Here is a 24,363-nt window from a genome sequence, read left to right as displayed (position 1 = left end):
TGAAAGAGAATAAAAAGTAGATTTTAAATTAAGGTATAGAAACTTCTGCAGCTGGATGTATAGGAAGGACTACATGTTTTCAAATGTGTGTATTGCATATGAATAATTTTTATATGGAATGGGTTTTTGGTAGACAGAAGGTTTTGCTTTGTTTTTTTTTTTTTCTTTCCTTAGTGGAGCAACTCCTGAAATCAACAAGACTAATTTGCAACTTCAAAGCAAAAAATTGAGGTCAGGAATGTATTTCTCATTCCTAACTTTAAAAGTGACTAAACACAGAGGATTATTCTGTCCTACTTTAGCATACTTGACATTGTCTAGCTGGTCATTTTAAGCTATAGAATAGTTTCAGTAGAAGTGAAGGCTGTTTCACTATATTAGCATATATCCCTATACACAAACACTGATTCACAGGAAAACATTTTAAAATAAACTGGTTTAACAGAGATAGATTAAAGGAAGAGCTCCCCTATTAACTACATATATTTGCCATAGATGTATGTGTGACATATATTTTATGGTCTACTCTAGAGGAAAATATTGGTATGAAAATAGAAAAGGGTGAGCAATTCACTCAGCTGATTCAGAGTATATTATATATATAGATATAGATATATCATATATCTATATATATGTATAAAACCAATATTTCCACAACTCTTTAAAATTTACAAAGCATTTTCTTCAGCCATCCCTGCTGGAGAAGTGATATGGAAATTATTATCCCATTCTATGGATGAGGAATCATGCTCAGAGAAGATCTTAACTAATTCACACATCATCGCATCCCACGGAAATAGAAGATCTGGGAAGAAAAAACAGATCTCCTGAAATTGTGTATTCTTTCCACTATGCTATAAAGCAGTCAGGTGTATGGTAACTGATTGTGAATTCAACCACAAGGAGTACTGGTTCTACTCAGAAGGTAATAATTAATGATTTCATGTCAAATTTTTTTGGGAAAAAAAGTCCTCAGTGGAGTGCACCAGCAGTCTATGCTTGACCCTCTATGGTTTTAAAATTTTCATCAATTACTTGGAAAAAATATAGGCAAGTCTACAGACAACACAAAACTGGGAGGGATAGCTAAACCCTGAAGACAAACCCTGGACATGAAGAATCACTGAGCTAGATCTCATAGAGTTATATTGAATAGAGACAAATATGAAGTCTTGAATTAAACTAAAGTTTAACTTGAGTTTTAAAGATTAGCTAAAGTAAAAGATGGAGGAGACATGGGCAGACAGATTTGTCTAAAAAAATCTAGGGGAGGTGAAAAAGGAGACAAGAATATTCAATTGTATATTCACTATGTATTAACTTTTCAAGTCAACAGTCAAAGAAGTCAAAGTGTTCTTGGGCTTACAGTCAATCTGATTAATTCAATTCAACTCAATAACAATCTTTTATTATTCAGTTGTGTATGACTCTTTGTGAATTCATTTAAGGTTTTCTTGGTAAGGATACTGATGTGGTTTGTCATTTCCTTTTCCAAGACATTTTACAGATGAGGAAAGTGAGGTAAACTGAATCGAGGTTAAATTAATTACCCAGGGTCATATACCAAGTAAGTGTCTGAAGCTAAATTTGAACTCAGGAAGATGAATCTTCTTGACTCTAATCTCAGCAATCTATTCACTGTGCCATCTAGCTACCCTGGGAACTTCATGAAAATTATCTTCTTTATCTTTTCAAAAAGAAAATAAAAGGCAGAATTCCCAGGACATTTAACCCATGGAAAAGTATTTCTATAGTATATGTAGAAAACGAAGTACATATTTTTAAATTGTTCTGTAAAAAAGCAATATCCTGGCCTGAAAAACAATAGTTTCCGAATACAGAAGTAGAAGGGAAGAGAGACAAAAGCAGACAATACTATTTGTAGGACAGAGATTTTTGACTTGCATATTTAATTTTGACTCAGTAACTAATTTCCTGTACAGAGCTATGCAAATATTGTCTTTAACGAACTCTCCAATGTCACTATTTCTAGCACTTTTAAAATATGCATCTACTCTTTTCCTGAGAATGTTAAAGGTCACCTTTTTAAGGTACTATTTAATTATGTTCTAATTAGTTGAGGTGAAGTTCCCTGCTAAAGGTTATTTAAGGAGAGGATCCCTTGAAATGTACCTTAGGACAGTTTTGAATATGTTTTAATTTTTCTAAGCTTCCAATTGTCAATCTAATTGTAGGGAAATGAAAGAACTGGCAAAAACCTCAAGTTTTTAAAGTAAAAACTTAGCTTGTTAAGTAGAAAGAAGTATGTATTATTCAAGTATTTTTTTCACCTTTTCTAGTTTTAAGATTACAATATAATATAGAAAAAGAGGCTGAGAGAAAGCATATAAGGGTTCTAATCCTGGTTCTTACATTAATTAGCTGTATAAATTAGACAAGTGGATTCACTCCTTTGGACTTAAATTCCCTCTTCTGTAAAATGATGAGATTGGCCTAGATCAGAGGAGGGGAATCTTTTTTCCTACCAAGGGCCATTTGGATATTAATAACGTCATTCACAGGCCATACAAATTTATCAAATTAAAAATTAGCCTGCTATTTTAGTTAATTCACCTTTAAAACTTCTTACTTATTGAATTTCAAATCTTGCTTGGGGCAGCACCAGACCAAACTCAGGTTCCCCACTCGAAGCCTAAAAAATAAAATTTCTTCCAATTCTCAAAGTCCATGATTAGTTGATAGCTAAGATCCTTTCTATCTCTGACATTCAATGATTTTATGAACTGTCATTTCATCATTCCCAGAAATAATCCATCAATGCATATTCAGAGCCTACTAAGTATAATGAACCCTGCTGGCACTGAGGATATCAACATCAAAATGTCATACAGTTCCTACCTCCAACTAACTTGAATTCAGGGGTGGTCCAGAGAGAGTAAGTGGTAGGGCACAGGAACAAAGAACTAAATAAAGGGAGGGAAAACAGGAGGCAAAAGATCGAAGTGCTCTCATTTCACAACTGCCATTCATATACTTCTCTGGTAAAATATTAGATTATCTACAAATATGCAGCCTGTGGGTCACATGCAGCCCTTCACCCCTGAGTGCAATCCAAACCAGATTAAAATGTAATGAAGAAATATTTAACAAAATAAATTAAAATGAAATAGAATATAGATAACATTTCTAAGTCAAAATTTGACACTCGGGGGATCCTTATGTATAGATTTATGGCTCCTATTTCTATTTGAGTTTGACACCACTGCTATAAAGTATCTCTAAAAAAAAAAACCTGTCACCAATGAAGGCTACTTGGGTGAAGATAGGGCTTAAAGAATGTAATGACATTCACAGTGGGAAGCACTGCTTCTTTAAATATGCATTAAAAATTCCATGTAGAATGTCATTAGATATGGGTAAATTGAGACTACAGCTTAGACATATGACTGTCTGTAATGTCAGATCAAGTCAGCACTGTATAAAGAACTGGAGATAAAAAAAAAGGCACAAAAAAACAAGTCCCTGTTCTCAAGGAATTCACAGTTTAATGGAGACAACAGGAAAAACTACTTACAGATAAGATATGTGTGTGTGTGTATATGTGTATGTGTATGTGTGTGTGTGTGTGTGTATATATATATATATATATGTAAATGTGTGTGTGTGTGTCTACATGTACATGTACTCAGAAGGAAAATACCAGCATTAAGTGGGAGAGGGAGGGAAAGGCTTCTTTTATAAAATGGAATATTAGCTAAGCTTTGAAGAAAGTCAGGAGATAGAAATGAAAATTTTCTTTGTTACACTGTACTGTTTAATGTCTCACTGATATATGTCTAGCCACAACTACTTCTACATAGTGGTTTGGGCTGGTTTTTGTGGTATGGGCCTTCACAAAAGAAAGAGATTTTGCAGAAGGATTTGCAAGAATAAATGTTAAATTGGTTGGAAGGGATGAAGTGGGTGGTTGTTTCAATAATAGCTCACAAAGTCAAAGTGGGAGAAATGAATGAAGAGGAACACTGAACACATGCTGTTGCAAAAACCAAGAAAAAAATATGTAGGCAGATATGTAGCCGTAAATGTAAAGTCAATTAATTTCAACTCAATGTGGAATACAAAGAAGAAGCTATAGACAAACTAAATAAGGTGAAATGATGTGGCCATTTATAGACTAGGAAAACACGAAGAATATTCTTAAAAGTAAGTCATAAATATTAATGATTCTTAATAATAATTACACAATTCATTTCATTATGTTAATGTTATGACTGTGGCTCTCTCCTTCTGTCCAACCATTTCCACTTTGCATTGGTAATTTAACCAATCAGGTCTGAGGTCAGCATTCCTAGGCTTCCTATTGCTATTATTGAGGAATTTCAGAGATGGAAAAGAAAGAAGGATAAAAGGTCAGGAAGAAGAAGAAGAAACTGTTTTTTTTTTCATTTACACAGCACATGTTTAGAACTACAAGCTGATGTCTCTGCTATGCCCTCAAAGGAACACTACCAAATTCCTTGGAGTTACAGTCTTCAATTTGAGAAACTCTGTTTTATAACAGAGAATCATGCAAAAAAGGTCTTAAGAATGAGCGAAAAGCAATTGCAAATGTAAAAAAAATGCCACAATACTTTTGCAAAAATGCCATTGTCACACAAGGTTCTATGCCATTCTATTTCTCTGTATAAACCTCCATGGTAATCTTTATAAGATCTTATGAGGTGAATCCTGTAAGAAGGCAGACTACAAAGAATACAAATCAAAATAATAGAATAAAGCATACTTGTTTAAATGAGGTGGCAAAACATGCTGTATAAATGAAAAAAAAAATTGAATCTTTGTCAGTGCAACTGACCCAATTACATAGAGCTATCACTGAGGAAAAGCTGCATCTGATTCACTAAGCTATTGTTAGCTTTTTCCCTGCAGAAAGAGAATGCTGGTTTTGGCTTCTTATTTTAAAATCTTGCTTTCAAGTCTTAAAGGATAAAGAGGAGACTAGGTATTTTTTCACTGATTTTGGAAAAATATTTAGCCTAGCTTTAACTTCAAATTAAAGAAAGAAATCTAGTAAAGAAGATGAAAAACGAGTGACATAACTTTACTTATTGTAAATCCCTAGAATAGGTTAAGAGGGACAAAGTTCCCAGTAATTAATAGTCTTGGTTCATTTCCAAATTGACTGCTATGCAAATTTTAGCATCACACACACACACACAAAAAAACCCTCAAATGGTTAAACTTTTTAGGAATTTCCACAGAAATGAGTATATGTATGATCATGCCTTAAAGTTAGTCAAATTAGCGTTTGAGATAAATGTTGTGGAGTCATAGAAGAAAGATACAAAATTAATTTATTCATTAATAGATAAAGAGGTATTTTCCCAGTCATTCATTTTGTTACTGGCTACAAAAAAGGAATTGATGTATAATGGTTTTTCTAATTCTAGTATTCTAGAATAGTAAGTAAACATTTTTACTTAAAATTCAAATAAAAAATATAGATTAGGCATTTACTTCCAGGCGACATACTGCTTAGTTCTATATCTTCACCTTCCAAAGCAATCTTCAAACCATTGCAATTTAGCTTTGGTCCCTTCCTCTCTACTGAAATTTCTCTCTCCAAGGTCACCATTGATCTATTCTCAGTCCTCATCTTGTGATACTCCTGTAATGTTTGTCACAAATCACCACCACTTTCTACTGTTTGTCTTCTTTTCCATTGCCTTTTTTTTTTAGGTTTTTGTAAGGCAAATGGGGTTAAGTGGCTTGCCCAAGGCCACACGGCTAGGTAATTCTTAAGTGTCTGAGACTGGATTTGAACCCAGGTACTCCTGACTCCAGGGCCAGTGCTTTATCCACTGTGCTACCTAGCCGCCCCTTTCCATTGCCTTCTGACACCTCTCTTGGTTGTCCTTCTCCAAGAATTGCCTCTCAGCCTTCTTTGCTATCATACTAAATGTGTGTACCTTAATGCTCTATCAGTCTCTTCCTTTTCTAACTATACTCTCTCCCTTGATAATTTTATCTACTTTCTTTTCTTCCAAGTAGACCAAGATCTTTATTTACTCATTTCTTGAATTAAAAATATTATTTGATGTCATCTTTGGCCTGAGATTACTTGCCCTAGTCCTTAACAACAAAGTTACTACAGCCAACCACTTTACCGGGCTTTCCTTCTCTGTCAATTTTACAGAGGCCCACCCATACATCCAGCTTCTTGTTGTCATCAACCTTGATTAAATTGATTTGGTGCTCAGCACACAGGGCCTCAAACAACTTTAGATACATAGGTTCATCACAGTTGGAAACAAAAACACAAAGATGGGCTTGACGTTTGTTCAAGGCTTTGGCAGCTTCACGAGCTAGGCCATCATGGATGAGTGCAGTCTTCAGCACTTCTTGTAGTGTTAACATCCATTACATCTCCAGTAGCAATGCCTTCCACAGCCATGGCAGTGGTTCACGGGTGAAGCTAAATCTTGAAAACACCCGAGAGCCTCCACCTCCTGTTCGACTCAGTGGTGTCAGGGAAAGAGCAACCATTTTGTCTACTTTCAAATAAAATTTCTACACAGGTGATTGCTCCATCTATGTAGGAAGACCAATTATTTCCATGCAGCTCAAATTCTCTATCTCTAACTCCATTAGGATGTACTGGTATGACCTCAAATTCAGAAAGTCCAAAGGGGTACTTAACATCTCCCTCTTCCCCCACTCCCAAATATGCCTTTTATACTATTATCTTTATATTTCTTGAGGGTAGCACCATGCTTCTAGTCATACAAATGTATCCCTTCCTATTCAACCACACTTTAATACAATATTCATCATCTTTTGCTTAGGTTATTGTGAAAGCATCCTATCTGGTCTCCTTACCTCCAGTTTCTTTCTTTCTTTTTTTTTTACAAGGCAATGGGGTTAAGTGGCTTGCCCAAGGCCACACAGCTAGGTAATTATTTAAGTGTCTGAGGCCAGATTTGAACTCAGGTACTGCTGACTCCAGGGCCGGTGCCCTATCCACTCTGCCACCTAGCCGCCCCATGCACCACCTAGCCACTCCCAGTTTCTTTTCACTTCAATCTACATCTCACTTCAATGGGTTTGCAGTCTTACCAGTACAAATATGCTTTCCACTACTACCAAGCAAACCCCATCTATGCATCTTTTTTTAATTCTTGTCTAGGTCTTTCAATAAATTCTCCACAGAGGACTCATCAACAATGTAACGAGGGCTGTCTTCAAAAGTGCTTGTTTTAATTTAAATATTTTATAGATATGATATTCACCATTATTTTTCACTACATAACTAGCCCACCTTCTTTTAATTCTTCAGAGATAACAATATTCACTCTTTTGATTCATTTATCAGCTTAAAATACTCAAATGCTAAAATAGCTCTACCAAAGATACAGATAATAACCAATCCATGTCTGCCTATTCTGCACAATTTCTGTCAGTCTTCCCTAAAGGTCACCATATAGAGTTCACCTAATACACCTGAAGTCTTCATCACTTACTCTCAATATTAAAAGAGTACCAGAGGAGCACTTAGTCCAATCACCTGTCATTCTTCCCTCTTACCACATGGCCAGTCCTTTTTTTAATCATTCAGTGAGAAGGGAAGGGAATAAGCATTTTCTAAGTGCTTACTTACTCATTGTAATAAAAATTGTAATCTTTTATGACATCCTTTATTTTTATTCTTCAGAACTCCTCATTGGTTATATGCTTTTTTACACCTATAGATATCTTTCCACTGTCCTCTATATATTGCTCAGTTTTAAAATGTCAAAGGTGGTTATGTTTTAGGTCTCACTGCCATAAAGTAAGACTGGTAAAAATGGCTATGCACTTTTTAAATGGTCTGTGATATGTTAAGGAAACTCTAAGGTTCATTAAAATGCTATGCCATTTCTGGGAAACAACTCAGGCTGCTCAACTCCTTTTCAACTGTGGGCTCATAGCACTGACCTTCTATTAGAAATCTCTGGAACATAAGATATCTTCCAGACATTCTTCATCCATTTGATTTTTCTTGTGTAGATGAACAAATAGATTAAACTACTTTTAAAATTATTATAGTTCTCTTCCAAGTGGTTTTGCAGTTGTCAATACAATGTCATCTACAAATAAAAACATTTAGAGAACCTCACAATTCACTGAAAATCCCTCCTTGTCTTAGACCTGATACTGGATTGGGACCATCTCAGGGGTAAATACCCTTGAAGAGTAAACATCCTTCCATTTTATGCCTCATCTGACTTCAGGCAGGGACAATGTCCTTTTTGCATTTTTGGATCCAACATTCAAAATAGCCGATAAAAATGTACAAAAATAGTACATTTAAAATTTTAAGAATATAATTGAAATGTATTAAATTCAAGAATAAAAAAAAAATTTCAATGATATCAGCTGAAATGCTCTGGATCTTATCAATGCGGTTTGTGGGTTTGTTTTTTAAATATGTGGAGACTTTAGTGGTTTTCTGTAAGGCTTTGTAGAGGTTTTATATGTTTCTTAAGTTCCCAAGCTTCTTCTTTTGGTAGAAATGCACCCTTTGTTATCTTTATTCAGTCTTAAACTAAGCAAAATTTGGTCCCATCCCCTAAATATTTCTATATATTTTTTGTACATGGGCAAACATGACACTAGAAGCTAACAGAAAAATTGTCTTTAATATATAGTGTAGTAGTCAAGTCAATCTTTTCTTAAATGTTAAATGTGAGATGTTAAAATCCTTTGAAAAGGCAAAAAAATATTTCCTTTATATTTTAATAATGGATGAAGGAAGGCAATGAACATTGATTTAAGCAGGTACTGTGTTAAACATTTTACAATTATTTCAGTTTATCCTTATAGCATCCCTAAGGAATAGGTGTTTCTAAGTTCCCCATTTTATAGTTAAGGAAACTGAGGCAGACAGAGGTTAAGTGACTTGTTGAGCCACCCAGCCACATCTAAAGTCATGTCTCCCTGACCTCAAGCCTAAAGCTCTATCCATTATTCTTACTTAGCTTCCATGAAGAGGAATCATAGTAACAGTTTAGCAATTTCTAAATGATTAAAGGAAACACATTTAGCCTTTCTGACCTTAATACATAACTGTGGTAGCCAGGTGAAATAATAAATATTTATTATTTATCTAATATTGATAGAAACTCCTTTTTTGTAGTGGCAAAGAATTAGAAATTGAGGGGGTTCCCATCAAATGGGAAATGCCATTTTATTTATTTATTTATTTTTTAGGTTTTTGCAAGGCAAATGGGGTTAAGTGGCTTGCCCAAGGCCACACAGCTAGGTAATTATTAAGTGCCTGAGACCAGATTTGAACCCAGATACTCCTGACTCCAAGGCAGGTGCTTTATCCACTATGCCACCTAGCCACCCCAAATGGGAAATGTCTTAACAAACTGTGGTATTTAAATGTGATGGAGTACTACTGTTCTTGTAAGAAATCAAGAGCAGGATGTATCAGAAAAACCTAGAAAGACTTACATGGACTGATGCTGAGTGAAGTGAGCAGAACCAGGAAAATATTATGCACAGCAATAGCAACATTGTGTGATGATCAACTATAATGGATTTCATTCTCCTCAATAAATCAATATTCAAAGACAATTCTAAAATACTTGTGAAAGAAAATGCCATCCACATCCAGAGAAACAAAGATGAAGTCTGAATGCAGACATTTTCTTCTTTTTTAAAACTTATATATATAAAGGAACATATTTTTTCTCCTTTTTCATGCTTTTTCCCTTTTGTTCTGATTTGCCTTTCACAACATGACTAATATGGAAATATGTTAAATATGATTGTATGTGTTTAATCTATATCAGATTACTTGCTGTCATGGGGGATTGAAGAAGGGAGATAGAAAATATGGAACTCAAAATATTACAAAAAATGAATGTTAAAAATAATCTTTACAAATAATTGGAAAAAAATAAAATTTTTAAAAATATATATTTTACTGGATTCAAGTGAAAAAGACCCAGGCTAAAATTCTGCCTTGGGTGTTTACCAGCTGTGTAACCCAAGGCCAAGTCACTTCACCTCTAAGCCTTAGTTTCCTCATTTGTACAATAAGTATAATCTAAATACTAAATAGGGTTATTCTGAGAATAAAATTAAATAATATAGGTAAAGTACATTGAAAAATGTAAAGCACTGTTTCAACATTAACTAAGATTATAAGGAAGGTCAATAATATTCAGTAGTCTATCATTATGCCAAAACCTGCTTTCTTAGGCTGTAAAACAATTCAAGGGGCAGTGGAGTGGATAGAATGGCTGGGTTTGGAATCAGGAAAACTCATCTTCATGACTTCAAATCTGGTCTCAAATACTCATTAGCTGAGTGATACTGGGCGAGCCAGTTTACCCTTTTTTTGCCTTAGTTCCTCAAGTAAAATGAGCTGGAGAAGGAAATGGCAAACCACTCTAATATCTCTGCCATGAAAACCCAAAAGGGACAAAGAAGAGTCAGATAAAACTAAAACAACTGAATAAAAAGGGCAAAACAATTCTAATTTTATAGATGAAATAAAGTTTATGCAATAATTTTCTAGGTTTCCTTGAAGTATCCTTTTCCTTTCTTTGATCACATCATTACAAAAATTTTAAATAAAATGTTTTCCCATTTGTTATTCTTTTGTGAATTTTTTGTGCTGCACTTAATTCACTCTCTGTTTTAAATGCTACTCCAGATTACTGACCTTAGAATATCTACCTAAGGATTAGAGAAAACCTACTAGACCATCTGACAACTCTCAACAAAAAATTTAATTTGTGGGCAGAAATGTCTACAGACTACAGTAGCAGCAGAATCTTGCTAGTTAACAGATCTTAATATATTGATATAATCTATGCAGTATAATAATTCCAACCTTTCCTAAGCAATGACAACCTTGACTGAATGTTGGCTATGTATTACTAGCCCCTCTGAAAGTGATGAAAGAATTTAAACATCTAGTCCTTAAAATTGAAGGAACGTAATCAGTTAATAAGAATGGGACATCAACTAGAGCTAAAATTTACACAAGTATTCATACATTAATAATTGTAGCCCAAGTGTATAGGAGAACTAGAGCTTTTATACCCCAGTAGTGTGATTAAAATAGGATTTAGTAGAGAGGGGAGCACAGTGCATTGAGCAAGAAAATAATTTTGTACTGGTGCCTATATTTGTAGACAAGCAGTAGGAGGGAAACCATTTTTGGCAATGTGGCATTGTAGACAATACTATACATGGATTCAGAAAAGGTGGGTTTTAGTACTAATCCATTACTCTTATCTGTGGGACCTTAGGAAAATTATTTAACTTCTGCTTATTTATAATATGATCATTATAACATTATTTGCCTGAAGGGGAAGGATGGCCTAGATGAATTAATTAATTAAGAAAAATTAAGAAAGCAAATGGAGATCGGAAGAATGTTTTTCCTAATTGGAGGGGAAATGAGAAAGCCAGAAATCATGAGTAGCAAGAATTTTTAGTCTGTACCTGTGTGTGTGTGTGTGTGTGTGTGTGTGTGTGTCTGTCTGTCTGTCTGTCTGTCTGTTTGATAATTATGCCACAATGAGAAAATACTTTTGGGATAAAAGAATTTTTTTTTCATTTCTTTAAACATGGGATAAGGGATCAGACCTAACTAGGACCTGTAGAAATCTTTTACCTTATTTGAAAGGTAACTTAGAGTCATGGGGCAGCTAGGTGATACAGTAGATAGAGTGGCAGACCTGAAGTCTAGAAGATTTATATGTTTGTGAATTCAAATCTGATTCTGTTTCAATTTACTCACCTATAAAATAGGTATAATATTTCTAAGAAAATCTGCTTCAAGAATTGGTATGAGGCTTCAATGATTCTGTGTATAAATATAATTGCAAGCTTTAATTTGCTTTGTAAATAACAGTGAGATGGTACACTGTAGTGGATATAGACCCAGTCTCTGAAGTCCATGTTCCAGTCCTTCTTATGACACATCCCAAGTCCCTTTGAACAATTAGTCCTTTTGAGCAAATCAATTAGTCTCTGAATCCCAAGAAATGTTCTTTAATACCTTAAGCTGCAGAGGAGGTGCTTCTCTGTGCTGGTAGAGGAATCTCCTCACTGCAAGAATTCTACATTAGTGAAATCCCAGGACCAGTAAAAAAAAAAAATTAAAATGTCTACTAACAAGCAACAACTTGGAGAAAAAGAAACTATCATCAAATTTGTATACAGACTGGTGAAAGTCTAGGTATGGAAATGACAAGAAAAAATTCCCTAAGAGCTTATAAACTTCAAAAATCTTTTAACTTAGTCAGTGTGAATACTTCTTCTCCTTCTACACTTTAATATAAGGTCTCTATGAACTGCTGTTAGGAATCCTTACTAGAATTTACATTATGTTGACATAATCTTTAAGAGATCAGTGTTGCTCTCCATGCTGTGATTTGGACACTGGAATAGGATTTTACTGAAGTGTCATAAATACTGTGGAAGAAAAATGCCAGAAATTGAAAATAGAAGAGGTGATGAAGTGGTGAATAGGAAAGCAAAAATTATAATAATTTAAGACTAGAAAGCCATAGCTGAAATAGCACATGGAGCAAAAGATAAGTTAGGGAGATGATTACTGAGGGAAGTTTAAAAGTATAGTCTCACACACACACACACACACACACACACACACACACACACACACACATACAAACACGCATCTTCTAAAGTCCCTTCTGGTTGTAAGTCTATGATCCAATGATGCAATGCTTGTGGTGATGTCCTCCAGGCAACAATAAATACAAAAGTCTTACTGACTCATTAGTAGAGAAAATGGGGACCATCCACTATAGCTCATAGCTAAACTATGAAAGCAGATGAGCTACCACCAGAAATATACCAGGAGAAAAAGAGTTCAAAGCTAAATCACAGAGACTCAACATTTATCATTAGAAAAAAGAGGAAAACACAAAGATGAAATAAAAATGAATATAATTGAAAGCAAGACACAAAGGCTTTTTTTTTAGTTTTTGTAAGGCAGTGGGGTTAAGGGACTTGCCCAAGGTCACACAGCTAGGTAATTATTAATTGTCTGAGGCCAAATTTCAACTCAGGCCCTCCTGACTCCGGGGCTGGTGCTCTATCCACTGCACCACCTAGCTACCTCCACAAAAAGTTTTAAAGGAGAAAAAAGTGACCAGTGGTTTGAAAGGTCTTGCTGAAAGCAGAGATATCAATGGATTTGTCCAAGAGTAATTATATGGTAATTTTAATGAAAGAAAGGGAGGGAGGAAATGGAGTGAAAAGAAGCCATCATTAGTTGGACAGGGAAGAGGGGAAGAATAAACATTTAAAATTTGGGCTATATTCTTAAAGGCACAAAGGAATAAGTCTGAAAGAACAAAGTAAGTTGATAAGGCCAGGGAATATAAAGATAAAGTAGGGCATGCTTTCTCTCAGGTGGCAAAGGATACATTTTTAGAGTATAGCTATTGAGTGTTCCCATGAAAGTAATGAAAGAAATATTTTTACCTAAAGCTCCTGGGAAATAAGACTGGATGATATAAAGGGAAGGTGGTGGGGGTGCAGAAGGAAAGAAAATGAGAATATAGAGACTTAAAGTCAGAAGAATTTATATCTCATGATCTTCATCTTTTTTAAGAATTAATTATCAGCTGTAAAAGAAATGACTTTTAAAAACAAATATAAAGTGGTTAAGGTGAATTGCTGATTAAAGAATCAATGGAGAAATGGTTGTGGTTCAAAGCAGTATCTAAATTAGAAATGGATGATGAGTATTCAGTTCAGCAAATATTAAACATCTACTATGTGTGAGACACATAAGAGCTGGGAAAATAAAACTAGAAGATTCCAAACCTGCCATCTAGGATCTTAAAAAAACTCAGTAAGTAGGACAAATCTTCATCTTATATGTAGCAGAGAGTGATAAGTACAAAGGAAAGGCTAACAAGCACTCTAGTGCTTTTTAGATCCCATTCAGTTCCACTGGGGACCATGGCACTTTCAACTTGTCTGTTTTTCTTCCTATCTGAATCACTGATCTTTCAGACCAGACTTCTTGGGAACCATTTCCCTACTATTCCCTGATGTGGATAATCCACTTAGTATTGGTACTCTTCCTTGGAGCCTGCAATGTCTTGGAGTATGCTCACCTCACACAATGCTTACATTCCATCCATCCAAACTAAACATCTTGTCATCCTTGCTGCTATTCAAATATGACCTCCAATTCCTCTTTTCCACTTCTTTTTTTTTTTTTTTGCAAGGAAAATGGGATTAAGTAGCTTGCCCAAGGCCACACAGCTAGGTAATTATTAAGTGTCTGAGACCGGATTTGAACCCTGTTCAGTATTCCTGACTCTAGGGCCAGTGTTTTATCCACTGCGCCACCTAGCCACCCCTCTTTTCCACTTTTTGTTTTGAATCTTAAAAAAATAAATACTGTCTTTGCTCCTGAAAAGGGAAATATATTTGATTGCTTTATGTCTTAACTATTTATATAACTCCCCAGACTCACACTCCTTCCTCTATCACCATTTCCTTATATGTATTGTCTCCCTTTATTAGAATATACATGTTATGAGGACAGAGACTGCTTCATTTTTGTATTTATATGTCACTCCCACCCATAATATCTAGCACAGTATTTAATATATTATATGTACTTAATAATTGCTTTTCATTCATATGAGTAGTCAATCAGTCAATCACATATCATGATGAGAAAGTATGTGTCTTGGATTTATCCACTAAAACAGCAAAGACAGGAATAGAAGCAGAAAACAGGATAGGGGAAGGATCCATGATTTAAACTAGGATAGAAGGTGGGTGATAAGACCTGGGGCCTAGCTAGTTAGTTATTTTAATCAGAAAGGCAGGGCAGAGAAAGTAGTAAGGAGCAGAACTGCAACCCAGAATATAACTGCTTCAGCAGTTATATAATTTCTGTATATAAAAAAGGCATTTCATGAAATTTGAATTTGCAAAAATGTCTCCAGGATTCTATTTCTCTCTTACCATTTATCTAAAAATACATTCTGCTTACTTTCAGTTTTAGTTACCTCAGGGAATAGAACAGGAGGGGCCTAAAACTGATCTTAATGAACAATATTAAAGAAACTTTCAAGGCCTTGGCTGCCAATATTTGTCAGTTAGCAAGAAAAACTCACAGGAGCTGTACCATACCTTAGATATTACTGGAATATTTGAGCATTGAACAGAATTTACTCTGGCCTATTACATATTCATTTCCATATGAGGCAGGAAGTTGCATTCAAATGGCAGATCAGCAGCAGGATTTCAGAAGATAAGGATCAACTCTTTCATATCTATATGAAAGCTTTGCATATTGTAACTTTTTAAAATCAGTTTCCTCTTTTCTAATATTATTATAGTTTGTAAATACATTTTTAATATGTATTTGAAAAATAAACTGAAAAATTCTCTAGAAATATTGTTTATTAGTTTTGTCATTAGAGATCATTTATAATAATGTTTTGTCCTTCATTCCTTTTTTTTTAGTTTTTTTTTTTGCAAGGCAAACGGGGTTAAATGGCTTGCCCAAGGCCACATGGCTAAATAATTATTAAATGTCTGAGACCGGGTTTGTCCTTCATTCTTGAAGAAGACCATGATGATGCTATGACATCAGGGAGGTAATGCTATGACAAGCACATGAATTGGATTTGACTGAGGGGCTGCTATGCATAATTACCAGTCTCACTTTCTCCTCTAGAGCCATCTGGGTGGCCAGATAGGAATCAGGACAACTAGATATGGCCCTGGATGTGAGGCAATCGGGGTTAAGTGACTTGCCCAAGGTCACACAGCTAGTAAGTGTCAAGTGTCTGAGGCTGGATTCAAACTCCTGTCCTCATGACTCCAAGGTCAGTGCTCTATCCATTGCATTGTGTAGCTTCCCCTGATCATTTATGAAAATAAATCAAATGAATAATGTATGAAACTAGTTTCTATCACATGTACTACAGCCGAGAGATCACTTTATTTTGAAAACAAAAAACACCCCACTAGGAGGCTGCTCTATCTTGAGGAACATCTCAACTACATAAATGATGGTATGAGAAAATTCAGTTTCTTTTAATCGATGTTTATTCTCACTGTCTAGACAGACAATACCACCATCTGTTCTCTTTCAGGGGTGTTAACCCTTGGTATCTATTAACTCTTCCACTTTTAGTTTGCTAGAGCAGACCTGGAAAGAGACTCAGCTGCATGGAGACAAGAGAACTAGTAGTTGAGAGTGAATGTTTAGACTAGGGAGCAGGGGGGAATGAAAATAGAAAATTTTTAAAAAGTGTTACTTAGCAATTAAAGTACCTTCTTTTGTCTGTTTTCAGCCGCAGCCAGCTGGGTGGACATTCTTGCCTGCATTTTCCTGCAATGAGCCATGACAGCATCCAAAATGGAAAGGGGGTTGGTACAAACTGGCTTCTCTGCATCACCAGCACCTGCTTCATAGTCTCTCTGTAGAGCCAGGAATGGGTCGTTTAGGTTGAATCTTCCATATCGTTCCTGAATAAACACCTCCTTCCTTCGTGCCTGAAAGAAAAATAGGTCCAATTTAATAAATCACTTGTTTTTTGTTAAACATCATTAACAAATAGAATACTAGTGACTTGAATCTCCTATCTCCCAATGCTATTCAAAACATACTGTAAGTCTCGGAGGTGAGGGGGTTGTTCTTGACACATTCAAGGCTTCCTTGCATGCTCTGAGGTCCAGTGGCAATTCAAAGAGAAAAATTCAGGGGATCTCTTAACAGTCCTTAATATCAGTTATGAATTATACCAGAGAGAAACTAAGAAAAAGTTATATTAGGTACTGATGATCACTTATTCTATCCTCAAGTCTTATTTACTTAAAAAAATCCTTATCTAAATTGTATAGAAATGGTTTATTTGTTCCTGAATGTCTTGTATTCTTTGAAGAGAATACTCTAGTTCTAACTGATAAGCATTCATTAAGTGCTTACCATGCTCTGGCACTGTGATAAGCATGTAAGTTACAAAGAAAGGCCTGACCTTATAATTAATCAAAAATATCAATTTAAAATATTGGGGGTTTGTAGAAGACTTTCTAAAGTAAATATTTATTTGAAATTAATAATAAAGTTAAAACAAATATGCATTCATAGCAAAATGAGGTGCATAGCTCTCTCTCTCTCTGTGTGTGTGTGTGTGTGTGTGTGTGTGTGTGTACAAAGTGATTTGCCCAAAGTCACACAGCTAGTAAGTATCAAGTGTCTGAGGTCACATTTGAACTCAGATTCTCTTGACTTCAGGACCAGTGATCTATCCACCGCACCACCTAGCTGCTCCAGAGATATATACTTACTACACAGAGACATAAAATTACTTGAGAATATTTTGAAGTTTTTTAATGAAACAAAGCTCAAAACAAATTGTTACATTGACTTGAAATAAATCCAGGCATTTTCCAAGCATTTTCAATTTTACTAACAATCTTTATAAAAAATATGGTACATGATGGGGAACCACACTATACATATTCACTAGTTCAGTACTTCCAAAAAAGTCAAAATTCTGTGACAACGTTTTTCTAAATTACAAGTAAAGAACACAATCTCTGTAAAGTGGTAAGCTATCGAAATCATTTATTCTCACAGGGTTTGGAGTTTAAATATGGCCTCATACACTTACAGTCTGACTCTGAGAAAGTCACTTAAGCCTGTTTGCCTTAGTTTCTTCATCTTTAAAATGAGCTGGAGAAGGAAATCCCATATGACTTCAGTATCTTTGCCAAGAAAACCCCAAATGAGTCATGAAGAATTGGATATTAACCACTGAACAACATCAACAAAAAATTAGCTGATACTGGTAGGAATAAAATTTTCCTGGTTCAAGTTAGCCATCAGTATGAATAATTAATCCTATGAAATGGTTGCACTGTTTTAGGTTATAATTACGTAAAATAGGGTAACTGATTCTAGTCCAATGGAAATATGTCTCTTCAAATAACAGGATTTCTTCAAATGATCATTATTCACACTAATCAGGAATTAGTAAATAGAAATAAATTCAATTCTCTCTATATATATGAAAATGAAAATATTATATTATTATCTCTAATAGAACTATTCCAATACTAAACCCAAACAAAAACACCAGGTTTTTTGTTGTTCAAAATGTTAAATAATAGATATTATAAAAATATATTAGGCATTTTATTAGCATTTATATTGAACAAATTAAACTTAACATTTTAAAGTCAAAGTCTTAAAGGCAATAATTAGCCACTTTCACATTCCATATAAAAAAGGGAAAATCTAATACCTTTTTTAAAAGCCAATATCAACTATAACAAAAATGAGTGGAAAATTCTGCTGACTTTTAAAAAGTGAACCAACCTGAGTTACAAGCAACAGCATTCTTAAATTCTCTGACCTTAATTAGCATAGATGTCTACTGACCACCAATGACATATTTTCTAATATACTGTATTAGCATAACTAAAGCAAGTTACTTTATGTTTCAAAATTCAAACATAATTTAAAAGTGTAGTATTCAAGAACTGATGAATTCACAGATTAAAATATTTGTTTGTTCAATGTAAAGATAGGTTATGCACATATTGTATTATATCTTATGAGCTCAAATACATTCCACTGGAGAGTTGACAATTTTATTCACATAATCTAGTCTTCAAGTAATTATTTTTTTTACTTTAATACTGAATTATATATTCATTTTTAATTTTTGTACAAATGATGTTTTTTATACACTACTAAAATAATCTTTTTTTTTTTTTTTAGGTTTTTGCAAGGCAAATGGGGTTAAGTGGCTTGCCCAAGGCCACACAGCTAGGTAATTATTAAGTGTCTGAGACCAGATTTGAACCCAGGTACTCCTGACTCCAAGGCTGGTGCTTTATCCATTATGCCACCTAGCCGCCCCTACTACTAAAATATTCTTAAGAGTAAACATAATATCCCCCCCCCCAAAAATATAGACTGTCATGAGCAATAAAGTAAAGGGAAGAGAAAAAAAATAAAAATAAAAAAATTTTTTAAAAATGTGTTTTAGTCTGTGTTCCAACATCATCAGCTCTGTTGTGGGTGGATCACATTCTTTAGGATAAGTCCATCACAAAAGCTATTTCCATATTTTTCCATTGTTGATTGTAATTCCCTCCATTCATACCTCCCTACTACCATATACTATATTTTCTCTCTCCTTTCACTCTGTCCCTTTTCTTAAATGGGCTGTAGGGTAGCTAAGTGGTGCAGCAGACTGATCACCAGCCCTGCGGCCAAGAGGCCCTGAGCCCACATACCACCCCTAAGGCCCAGCAACCACCCTGCCCTGTGGTCCTGGACAGGACATCCAATCCTAGCCCCTTGCAAGAAGTAAAAAAGAAAATGTGTTATATCTGACCACTCTCTCCCCACAGTTCATCCTCTCCTCCATCACTCACATCCCCCCCTTCCCCCATCCCCCTTCTCTCCTTTTTACTCTAGATGTCTATGCCCCATTGAGTATATATATGCTATTTCCTCTCCGAGGCACCTCTGATGAGAGTGCCAGTTCTGTCATTTCCCTTCGCCTCCCCCCCCATATCATTGCAATAGCTCATTGCAATAAAAATATCTCATTATATGAAATATCTTAGCCTATTCAACCTCTCCTTTCTCTTACTCCCAGTACATTTCCCTTTTAGACACTGACTCCATTTTTACACTATATTATATCTTCAAATTCAGCTCTCTCCGGTGCTTCATCTATAAAAGCTCCTTCTACCTGCTCTATTAAATGAGAAGTTTCATACACATATTATCAATATCATTTTTCTATGCAGGAATACATTCAGTTCATCATAATTAAGTCCCTCATATTTTACCCTTCTCCTCCATTCTCTATGCTTCACCTGAGTCCTGAATTTGAAGATCAAACTTTATGTTTAGCTTTGGCCATTGTAACAAGAACATTTGAAATTCCCCTGGTTCATTGAAAGTCCATCTTTTTCCCTGGAAAAGGACATTCAGTTTTGCTGGATAGTTGATTCTTGGTTGCATTCTCTTTTGCCTTCCGGAATATTATATTCCAAGCCCTATGAGCCCTTAATGTAATTGCTGCTAAGTCCTGTGTGATCCTGACTGCAGCTCCACAATATTTGAATTGTGTCCTGGCTGCTTATATTTTCTCTTTGACTTGGGAGTTCTGGAACTTGGCTATAATATTCCTAGGGGTTGTTTTTTGGGGGGGTATCTCTTTATGGGGGGAGATCAGTGGTTTCTTTCAATTTCTATTTTGCTCTCTGCTTCTAGAATATCTGGGCAATTTTCCTGTAGGAATTCTTTAAAAATGAGGTCACAACTCTTTTCCTGATCATGACTTTCAGGTATCCCAATAATTTTTAAATTATCTTTCCTTAATCTGTTTTCCAGATCAGTTCTTTTTTCAATGATATGTTTCACATTTTCTTCAAATTTTTCATTCTTTTGGTGTTTAAGTATTGTGTCTTGACTTCTTGTAAAGTCATCAGCTTCCTTTAGCTCCATTCCAAATCTGAAGGATTTGTTTTCCTCAGAGAGCTTTCTTATCTCTTTTTCCATAGGGCCAATTCTGCTTTTTAAAAGCATTCTTCTCCTCAATAACTTTTTGAACTGTTTTATCCATTTGACTTATGCTGGTTTTTAATATGTTATTTTCTTCAGTATTTTTTTGGATCTCCTTGACTAAGCTACTGACTTCTTTTTCATGTTTTTCCTGCATCTCTCTCATTTCTTTTCCCAAATTTTCTTCTATCTTCCTTACTTGATTTTCAAAATCTTTTTTGAGCTCTGTCATTAGCCTGAGCCCAATTTCCATTTTTCTTGGGGTCTAGATGCAGAAGCTTGTACTTCCTCATCTTCAGATGAAGTATTTTGATCCTTTTTGGCATCATAGACAATGTATTTCTCAATGGTGTTCCTGTTTTTTCTCTGTTTACTCATTTCCCCATCCTGTACCTGGTTTTGTGTAGGACACCCCACCCCCCACGCACACACAAGGATCTCAGCATGTGAAGCTCTGTCTTCCCTCCTGGTCTGTGAATGACCACAAGTGCACCCCTCTGCATGGGGCTGAGGTGGGGGGGCCCTGCTGTTCTTTGGGGAGCCTAGATTGTGATCAGGATCTGAATGTGGTCAGAGCCTCAGAGTCCTGTTCCAGGGACAGAGGACAGAGCTCAGAAGTCTCTCTCTACTCCCTTACTTTTGGTAGGCTGAGCACTCAAGGCTCAGTTGCCTGGGGGCTCCTGCTTACTGGCTCCCCCTGCTTCTGTTTCCTATTTCCTGGATTTGGGCTGCCAAGGCCACTGCTGCTTGCTGAGTGCCCTGAGGGCTGGGCTTCACCACTGGCTCTGGCAGAGGTCCCCCCACTAATCTTCCAAGTTGTACTCGCTGCTCCCCTGGGGTGTAGGTCAGGAAACTGTCCCTGCAGCAGCTCCCAGTGCCCTGGGGCTGTTTCCAGGAGGCTGAAATTCCTTCACTCTGGCAGGCTATCCCTCTAACCCCATGGAGTGGAGTCTTTCCATTATTTTCTAGGTTACCTTGATCTGGAGAATTGCTTCACTGGATCCCTCTGTGGGTTCTATCTCTGGAAAATTTAGTTAGAGTCATAATTTTATGATTTTTAAAATATTATGGAGGGAACACTAGGAGATGCTCTTCTCCTGTTGCCATCTTGGCTCCGCCCCTCTCAATTCCTTCATGTAATTATTAATGCATTTTTTTCCTCCTATGAAATAACCTAATGGCTGTGTTCATATTACTGAAAGAGTATGATAAGCATCCACTATAATGATGTTTCCAATATAAAACTGCTAATATCAGAGTATTATTAGTATCAATTTACAATAGAGAACAGACTTACCACCACAGCTAAACCCTATAAGACATGCTGATAACTTATATCCCTACGTTAATAATGGAGTCAAGGTAGTGTGAGTGAATAGGTGGTATACTGGGTAGAGTGCTGGTTCTGGAGCCAAGAATACTTATGTTTCTGTCAGTCTCAAATCTGACCTGTGACACTTCGTAATTGTGTGACCCATGGTAAGCCAATTAATCCTGTTTGCCTCAGTTTTCTCATCTATAAAATGATCTGGAAAAGTGTCAAACCACTCAAGTATCTTTGCCAAGAAAACCCCATATGGGGTCATGAAGGATCAGACATGACTGAAAGGTCAGTGCATTATAATTGGAGAGAATGCTAGACTTGGAATCAGAAGAAAATTGAATTCAAAAAGTCTGATGAAGAGGCTAGAACTTTGTTTGTCAAGGGAAATCCCTTCACTGGGCTCTTGGTTTCTAACCTTTCCTTCATCTTTTCTCCATTACTTCTTTCATCTGGAATCTCTATCCACTGGCTCCTTTCTCCAATGTTTACCAAAAATATCCAGTTCTTCTCCTTATTTTAAATGCTTTTACTTTTTCTTGCTTTTCCTTCATGCTGTCATCCTCCATTTATTCTCCTTTTCAAAGTCAAATTTTTTAGCTAGGTTGTCAATACTCTGCTTTCCATCCCAAAGGGAAATTCTTAACTTCATTTACAATTTCTACCCACTAGGAATAATTGAGTTAACTGTTGCTCTCTGATAAGCTTTTCTGTTTTTGCCAGGAACAGGCCTCCATGACATTTTCTTTAGTCTCATCATGCCTCCCACATAAATATGAACCCTTCTTTTCCTTTCTATCACCCTCTTTAAATGCTGTCCTTCCCCCATTAAAATATAAGCTCCTTGAGGGCAAGGACTTTTTAATATGCTTGTATTTGTATTCCTAAATTTAGCACATATAGTCAGCACTTAATAAATGCTTTATCATCTCCCACTTCTTTTCCCCTTGTAAACTGGCTTCTGATACCATAACCCAGGAGAAATTGCTCTCCCTAAGAGTATGAGTAATCTTTAAACTACTAAATTCAATGGTCTTTTTTTCATCCTCATTTTAGTTTTCCATACAGTCACCCCTGCCCCTACTGTACACACTTTTCTCTTCTAACTTCTATAATATTGTTCTTCTTACCTGTCTGACCATTTTTTTCCGAGTGCCCCCATGGGATCCTTCTCCTGCCAACTAAGCCTAACAAGGTTCTGTCCAAGGCCATCTACTTTTCTCTACATATATACTTGGTGTTTCTAATTAGATTTCTTTTAAAAATGTAAATAGGAACTTTGTTACCATAAATCTTTTTTTATTTTCATCTTCAAGTTCTCAGTTATTCAAAAGGTTTTGAGTTCATTTTGGTTCAAAAAAGTATATAAAACTTTGAAATAGTATTAAACCATCTGATCTCAATGAATTGCATATTTCTTTTTTTTTTTTTTTTTTTTTTTTAGGTTTTTGCAAGGCAAACAGGGTTAAGTGGCTTGCCTAGGGCCACACAGCTAGGTAATTATTAAGTGTCTGAGACAGGATTTGAACCCAGGTACTCCTGACTCCAAGGCCGGTGCTTTATCCATTACGCCACCTAGCTGCCCCTACGCCACCTAGCTGCCCCTATGCCACCTAGCTGCCCCTATGCCACCTAGCTGCCCCAAGAATTGCATATTTCAATCTGAGATTAGGTGTTTTCATCAATTTCATTTTTTTCAACATTCAAGAGTTTTTCTAATAATAGGGCATTTTAAATAAAGACATTAATCTAATTGCCTCAAGTTACTCTCTGGACTTTTTTGATTCTTTTATAGTAGCTGACATTACTTTGGAGAAATATTTTCCTAGAGAAGTTAAACTGATTGGTGACTCATTCTTCCAGATCACATTTCAGAAAGGATTCCAGATATCCTTTTCCTCATTCAAGACCCCATTCTCCATAGTTCTCCCCTTTGCCATATCAGTACCCTTTTATGTGTTATTTTCCCCCACTAAAATATAAGCTCCTTGAAGGTAGTCCTGTTTGCTTATATTTTTCCCCAGCACTTCAGAAATGGATATTAATGTTCTATTTCTCTAGTTTGACATATGTGAAGTCACTGTCTCAAACTAAATGAGTTATTAATGATGATAAGTATTCATCTTGAGCACAAAAAAGATATTCCCTAAGGAAGTAGATAAATGAAATCACAGATAACTTCTTGATTCATGTACCAGAAAAGGTCTAAGGATGAAATATTCATTAAGGAAAGCAAGTCATTATGAAGGAGACAGTTCTTTTTAAATGATTATAAAAATAGGTTCTTTGAGGCAATCTTGTTTCTCAACACTGTCTCTATCCATTAAAAATGGGTTTCTTATCACAATTAATGATCTTTTTTTTTGTTGTTTTTGCAAGGCAGTGGGGTTAAGTGACTTGTATGAGATCACACAGCTAGGCAATTATTAAGTGTCTAAGATCATATTTGAACTCAAGTCCTCTTGGCTCCAGGGCTGGT

At 35.6% G+C, this 24,363-nt stretch overlaps 3 protein-coding genes across 4 annotated transcripts in view; all 3 read right to left on the bottom strand.

Moving 5' to 3' along the window:
- Positions 1 to 16,468, bottom strand: part of LOC141493023 (cortactin-binding protein 2-like) — a 132,611-nt gene extending 116,143 nt beyond the window's left edge. For both annotated transcript variants that reach the window (XM_074193845.1, XM_074193846.1), the window contains exon 1: positions 16,306 to 16,468. In XM_074193845.1, the coding sequence (XP_074049946.1) occupies positions 16,306 to 16,377 (72 nt within the window). In that variant the 5' untranslated portion in view covers positions 16,378 to 16,468. The remainder of the gene's footprint in view (positions 1 to 16,305) is intronic.
- On the bottom strand, positions 9 to 16,299 carry LOC141493024 (small ribosomal subunit protein eS12-like). The gene has a single exon (XM_074193847.1). The coding sequence runs from the start codon at positions 6,376 to 6,378 to the stop codon at positions 6,088 to 6,090; it is 291 nt and encodes a 96-aa protein (XP_074049948.1). The 5' UTR covers positions 6,379 to 16,299; the 3' UTR covers positions 9 to 6,087.
- The window catches only part of LOC141494160 (cortactin-binding protein 2-like), a 122,121-nt gene continuing 114,199 nt past the window's right edge, over positions 16,442 to 24,363 (bottom strand). Inside the window, exon 12 of the mRNA XM_074195285.1 lies at positions 16,442 to 16,527. Within this exon, the coding sequence (XP_074051386.1) occupies positions 16,442 to 16,527 (86 nt within the window). The remainder of the gene's footprint in view (positions 16,528 to 24,363) is intronic.

Source organism: Macrotis lagotis, chromosome 7 (genome assembly GCF_037893015.1).
Source record: "Macrotis lagotis isolate mMagLag1 chromosome 7, bilby.v1.9.chrom.fasta, whole genome shotgun sequence".
Classification (NCBI taxonomy): domain Eukaryota; kingdom Metazoa; phylum Chordata; class Mammalia; order Peramelemorphia; family Peramelidae; genus Macrotis; species Macrotis lagotis.
Note: the sequence above shows the minus strand (reverse complement) of the source record. Positions and strands in the feature narration are given on the sequence as shown.

What these genes read in the sequence shown, in the direction of transcription:
- LOC141493024 (XM_074193847.1), bottom strand. Translation starts at nt 6,378, where the DNA reads ATGTTAACACTACAAGAAGTGCTGAAGACTGCACTCATCCATGATGGC.